General features: G+C 40.8%; 2 protein-coding genes across 2 annotated transcripts; one reads left to right on the top strand and one right to left on the bottom strand.

The window, feature by feature from the left end:
• Positions 1 to 1,787: 1,787 nt before the first annotated feature.
• LOC111078108 (proteasome activator complex subunit 3-like) lies at positions 1,788 to 2,966 on the bottom strand. The gene is made up of 2 exons (XM_022372638.2): positions 2,374 to 2,966; positions 1,788 to 2,312 (listed from the first exon to the last, which is right to left on the bottom strand). The coding sequence occupies exons 1-2, from the start codon at positions 2,738 to 2,740 to the stop codon at positions 1,957 to 1,959; spliced, it is 723 nt and encodes a 240-aa protein (XP_022228330.2). The 5' UTR covers positions 2,741 to 2,966; the 3' UTR covers positions 1,788 to 1,956.
• Positions 2,967 to 3,732: 766 nt separating this feature from the next.
• On the top strand, positions 3,733 to 4,457 carry LOC111078110 (protein enhancer of rudimentary-like). Its single transcript, XM_022372640.2, has 2 exons — positions 3,733 to 3,823; positions 3,942 to 4,457. Exon 2 carries the CDS (start codon positions 3,982 to 3,984, stop codon positions 4,294 to 4,296), a length of 315 nt encoding a protein of 104 aa, XP_022228332.1. The 5' UTR covers positions 3,733 to 3,823; positions 3,942 to 3,981; the 3' UTR covers positions 4,297 to 4,457.
• Positions 4,458 to 6,712: the final 2,255 nt, after the last annotated feature.

Below are 6,712 nucleotides of genomic sequence, written 5' to 3'. Positions count from 1 at the left end.
TGCTAATATACGCAACGCGCTGCCAACTTTGATTTGCAAATAAATTATTTCGTTTCGTTTGCTCTTTTACCTCCAAAATGAAAATCCTGCCCAAAAGACCAGAAACATGGAAACCAGAAAGAAGAAAAGAAACAAAAACAGGTGAGGAATAGCTGGATAAATGTACAAACGTATACATTTTTATAGGGTTTTATTGGGGTATACTGGTTATAGGGAGAATAAAAATTTCAATCGAAGTTTAGTTTAAGGTGGTCCAAAGCTCTTTTTATCCGATGAAGCTCCTACACTTCTATTATTTTAACTAGTATATACTGCTAAAATACCTCAATCAGTTATAGGGTTTCCTTTCAATCTCTTTCTATATTGAGTGGTATCAGCAATCCCACAACTTGACCATCAATTCCTGCCAACTCCCTGTTACCTTCCGATTCCTTCCCATCCTCCATCCCTCACCCACCTTTCACTTTACCAGAATTTTTCTTTTGCCTTTACCCCGCAGCATTCTAACCAGAAAGTTAACTTGAACTTAAAATAAAAGTTTTCTTCGTTTTTTTTTCGACTGGAATTTTTGTTTTCGGTTATTCCACATTTTTTTCGTGTGATTTTTTTTCCTTAGCGTTCCACACAAAGTCAAATATCATAAAGTTCGCTACGCCTTTTTGCATATTTTATTTGCGCTTATTTCAAAAAGCGAACGAACGGGGCAAGATGAAGATGACGAAGAAAAAGGAGCAGGCAGGAGAGAAGAAAAAGTTACGGTTGCTCCTTTCATTGCTGTTCCTCGCCTCGCACTGCTTGATTCTGTATGACACTTTACAGTGAACTTCATTCAGTGAACTTGCTAATGATTCGCTCTTTAATTTTGGCATTAAGACATTAACAATCTCTAAAGAGGGATTTTTCAGAACAATATTGAGAATTGTAGTACATACTGCACTGACAATTTGTAAATTTATCTGTGAAGAAGAACTTACTTTTGGCAAGCAATAAATCAATCCAAATGGTACAATTTCACTTATACTTTTGACTTCTTGAGTTTTAAATGTTTCATAAGGCTTTTTAATTAGTGAACTAAGTCATTCAGTATAATGTCATACAGCCTCACCGCTGCCTCTGCTTCCTTTACTTCTGCTAATGTCGCTGCCTTCAGTCAAGGTTTTTCTCATCCTCACCCACTCAAAATCCCAACCAATCCCCCCACATCCACCACACTTTCTCTCTCTCTCTCGTATTCTGTCTGTTCCCCTCTCCTTTTGGAAACAATTAAATTATTCAACCGAAATTTGTTGAAGCTCCCGAAAAAGTCACGCGCACTTGACGGCCGGCAACAACAACAATAGCAGTTTCCCAAACTAACTTTTCCCGCTTTCCACTCTCGTCGGTGGCTGCTGCTGTTGTAGCTGCGCTTTCGGTTCGGTTCGGTTCCAGTTGTCTTTTATCCTAGTGCTCGGTTCAGGTTTTTATTTTCCAAATGAAATGAGTTTGAAGTGCATTTGATGGTGGTCGCCAAAGTTCGGGCGTGCGCCTTCTTTTCAACATCAGTGGGCGTGGCCTGCAACTTTTTTGGCTGGTCTTTTTTCATTATAATTGTTGTTGTTGTATTGAGCATTTTAATGGAAAAGTTTTGCAGTTAAAGGCGCCTTTCCACCCAATGGTATTTTAAAAGCTATTCCAAAAAGGAAAACGCAAAAATGTACAGTTTGAATGCCAAAAACAATTTTTTTTGGAATGACATAAATTTGATATTTTGCGATTGGTTTTATAAAAGAAATAATCAGATCATTTTTTACATATTTTATTGATCATTTTATATGCTAAAATATTCTCGGTAAGCATCACTCGCCAGCGGCATTACACAATTTACGGTGAACCACGCTCCGAGGACCATCGCAACAGGGAAAACACACGTATACATGTATATACTTCAGACATATGCATACATACATATATAAATGATTAGGAATAGGTATTGGCATTGAAGGAGCTCTTTAGCTTGATCCAGTTTTTGGTGGCGACGTCGATGAGTAAGGAGTAGTTATTCCGCACGTCGCAGACAACTTTCGTCAGAGAGAGGCAAGTCTTCTCATCAATCTCGACAACAGCTTTTCGGTGTTCCTCGGCGTGCGGGTATTTCGCCACCAGTGCAAGGGTCTTGTCGCGTACGGCGAAGTACTCCGAAATCATTTTGAAGCAGTCGATTGCATTCAGCTCGATTTTCTTGAATTCATCGTTGATATCCTCCTGGATGGAGGCGCAAATTGCGCTACCGGATTGTATAGTCAGTACCGTTATCCACATATTCAAGAAATTTGCTGCAAGCAAATGCAACAACTCGTAAGATCTCCAATAAGAAATGACACGCTGTTCACTTACCCTGCTTTATCAGAGTACGGACAATGGTCTGGACCACTTTGATCATTTCGCAGACCGTCTTGTTACAAGGCACTGGGCTGCACGTCACAGCTGGGCATCCGGCGACAATGACATCGGTGAGCGCACGCTTACTCTGAGGCTGATCATCGATGCAGCCGTCGCAATGGTTTTCGGCAAGCACTGGAGGCAGGACAGGAATGCATAGCTCCTGGCGCAGCTCTTCGAGATCTCGGGGCTTGAACATTGGCATGCCGAGCAGCTCGTTCAGCTCGACAATCTTCTCAGGGTAGCACTTGGTAATCAGCTGCTCCACATTCTGAATCGCAGTGTCATACTTCTGGACTTTCGACGGCATATTTGTGAACATTACAATACCGAAATTCGCGATAGTGCACTGAGCAAAAAAAAAAGAACTGTGGAGCCGTAATTTGTGTATTGTGTGCGTTGGCTTTGTTTAATCTTTGTACTTTTGTCGGAAAATTGCAGTTCCTGACTGTGATGCAACGTGCTAAAGTCAACTTTTGTCAGTCACAGTCAACGTTGACAGTTTCACCACTAGCAATGTTTGGTGTTACGATAGATATTGCAAAGTCAACGTTTCTATCTATCTATGTTTTCAATATGAAAAGGTGATCTTTTAAAAAATGATTTAAACGAAAAATATACACCTTCCGCCAAATTAATAACAACGGATAATGATAAAGTGTATTATGAGTGCTGTCTGTTTGGATTGGATTCCGTTGATTAGCTGTTTCATATAGGATTGCACCATTATATCTCTGATCTAATTAAAGTTTATTTATTTATATATATTTATAAGCTGTTCAGACTGGGACTGTGTCATGCTTCTTTGCATCTTGACGGAGACGCAATTTTCGAAATATTCGATTGCCTTTGCGCTTAATTGCACAATTCTGCACTTTTCTGCCTATCAGCGCAACTTTCACCCCTAATAACAAAAAAAACTTGCAAATCAAAGATAAAATTTTGGCGCTAAAAAGTTATGGTTGTGGGAAAAGGTAAAAGTATACATAACATAAGTCCTTAAACTAATTTTATTATTATTATAAGACAATTCTCTGAGCCCCTGAGGCTATTCAAACACTTCTGGATAGAACTTCGATGGTTTTCATGGTGTGAAGAAGAACTCCCAACTACAAAGAAATGTCTGCAAGTAATAAATAAATATGAGCATCACTTGTCTTTGATCCATTTTGCCGTCGTCTTGCATTATTCTGTTGATTTGCGTCTGTTCCGATATCGATAGAAAACGCGCAGAGTGTGAAAAGGCTTTAACACGTTATATCCAAAAAATATCTGCAAGCTCTTCTGATGCAATTGAACTATCGTTGGATTTGCCACCTCTCTCCGAGTCCTATATTGTCATCGCTAGTGGGACAGCTGTTGTTTCAATTAATTTATCCGAAAAAAGCGTACGCTGCAAGGATTGGTAAGTTTTCGGGCAAAACCACGCGAATTAAACACACCCTGAACTCAGAATGTACAAATTAAGGCATTAGAGCTGCACAGGCTAATGAATATAAAGCCCCCAACCGCTCTTCTTGCAGACAACCAATAAGTGAATCCCATCCAGGCCCACAATCTAAGATGTCGCACACTATTCTACTCGTACAGCCTGGGGCTCGCCCGGAGACTCGCACTTTCTGCGACTACGAGAGCGTCAACGAGTGCATGGAGGGCATGTGCAAGAGCTACGAGGAGTATCTCAGGCGACTCTACCCTAACAAACTGACAATTGAATACGAAATCAGTCAGCTTTTCGATTTCATCGATACGATGAAGGACATCTGCTGCTTGGTGTACCAGAAGACCACCAAAACCTATGCTCCGTTCAACAAGGAGTGGATCAAGGATAAGATTTATGTGCTGCTTCGTAGCTCGGCATCCATTGTCAGCGCTTGAAACGAGGCGATGTCACGCAGATCAAAGCTACAAGAAGAAGAACCACAAGCACGATTCACACCTCCAACATAATCTGAACCGTGTTGATCTGACGTACTCTAAAATCAATCAATCAAGTGTATTCCTTACTTAACAAGAACTAATAAAATGTAGAAACTCACAGCTGAGCACAGATCACCTCTGGTTGGACTTGGGTTTCAGCATCGTCATAGAAAAGATCAATCTGCAATGGAAATACGAAGAGATCTCGAAGAGGTGTGCTGCTAGCAGCTAAGCATTCCTGTCCTGCCCCAGGCTCAAAGGTAGGGCGCCACCAGCATTGTCGCCGGATGCCCAGCTCTGACGTGCAACCCAGTGCCTTCTAACAAGACGGTCTGCGAAATGATCAAAGTGGTCCAGACCATGCCGTACCTGATAAAGCGGTAAGTGAACAGGTGCATTTCTTATGGAACTTACGAGTGTTGCATTTGCTTGCAGCAAATTCTTGAAGTGGATAACGGTACTGACTAACAATCCGGTAGCGCAATGCGCCCCACAGGAGGATACAACGAGAATTGAAAAAGCTGAATGCAACGACGCCAAAATGATTGAGTACTCGCCGACGCGACAGACCCGCACGGTGGCACCCCACGCCGAGGACACCGAAGCGTTGCGAATTGAAGAGACTGCCCCTCGAAGAAGTGGCGGACGGAAAACCACCACGACGCTACCAGACGGAACAGCAAAAGCCCTCAAGCCAATCCACCAACGCAAGAGCAATTAGTAAGCCCGTCCTGACGCCAGGTGCGGGACCGTACTACACAACCAAGGAGGGAGATTTAGAACCAACAGGGAACAAGGCGCAAAGCAAAGACCACCCAAAAAAAAAAAGCAGAGAAGGAAAACAAAGTGACATTTGGTTAAGTTTCAAAATTGCAGATGAGCTCTGTAGGGGAATGCACGTTCAGGTGGTTGTTTTTGGAGCAACAGTTTCGTAGTGCCATTTTTCACATTTAGCTACGGAAGTTTTTGGATGTAGATTCGAATTCGATGTATTACTTTTGGGATAGGACTGGTTTGTAAGTCAGGCGAAAAACACTTCCAAGAAAAGAGATCTTGAAAATTCGAAGGAAGGAAAATGTTATAAATATGGTACATACATATACATACATATGTACATATTTCTATTCGTTTGTTTTTCTATTTTCAGATATTTCTGTCCGTTGGTTCCTCAAACATATATTGATGGTTTTTCTCACCTGTGAGTCATCCTTCAGTTGCAGCTCGGCTTCTGGGTTTGCTTTAAGCCATTTTCCATTCAACATTCAATTCAATCTTTCCTATCCCTTGCACCGCTACGAGTCTCTCTTCTTCACTTTCTCTTATACGACTGTCTGTCTGTCTTGAAAGGCTCACCTGCATGTGTCACTCGATTCCGAGCAATGCTTTCCCTTTGGCTTGTTGCCTGCATTGCACTTAAGCACCAATTTACACGCAGAAAAAGACAGCAGAAGGCAAAAGACGACAGAAAGAAACAGAAACAGAAACATGAAGAAAGAGAGAAACACAGTAGTGCAAAAAGACACGGGCAAAGAATTGAAGAAAGAGTTAGAGAAGTGTAGTTTTTCTAGTTTCTTCTTTTTTCCCCACATTTCCATTTCCGGGCCTAATGGCGCATCGTGTTCTAGGCCTCTCACATCAGTCGTTGTTCTATGTGGGGTTTTTTGTTAGAGCTTAAAACAGGTTCCTTTAGAATTCGCTCAAATGCTGCTCCCTTTTAAACTCGCAAGTGTTCAAATTGAAGAGGATTTTGATCACACTTGATGTCATTTATACTAATTTAAAAAATTGAATATTTCCATGATTAAGTTTCCATACGTTTACTAATACACTTCATAAGAGCATAAAATTCCACTCAAAGAATCACTCTTCAACAGAGATACAGGTAAATTGGTGGAAGCTTCCCTCTTATAGTTGCTCTGTCTTGATATACTATTACGTTCATGGCCACATCGCTCCTGACATGTCTTTCACTTTCTTATCCTTTCGCTAATTATGTCCGAGAGGAACTTCATTAATGCAGCAATTCAACATCATTCCCGCTATATGCATGACGGCTTGGAAAACCAGGCTATTTACGCTCACTTCTTTAATCATGTGATATCAATATGATGTTTAATTTTTTGTACGTATTTTTCACAATGACTGGTCATTGTTCAACACTGGCTGCCAAATAAAAACAAATACCTTTATTTACAGATTTTATTTATGCGCTTCATTAAAACTTTAAGTCGGCTTTATTTACGTCGACTGACATCATGCGCATCAGCGGCATTGTTAATATTAATATTAAATTTATTTTATTTCATTTTGGCCAGTATGTACATATATTTTATGCACAATAACACTGTGTTGATGATGTTTTCGTTATCGTACG

The sequence above is a fragment of the Drosophila obscura genome, unplaced genomic scaffold (assembly GCF_018151105.1).
Source record: "Drosophila obscura isolate BZ-5 IFL unplaced genomic scaffold, ASM1815110v1 contig_200, whole genome shotgun sequence".
NCBI classification, from domain to species: Eukaryota; Metazoa; Arthropoda; class Insecta; order Diptera; family Drosophilidae; genus Drosophila; species Drosophila obscura.
This window is presented reverse-complemented; position numbering and strand designations above follow the sequence as displayed.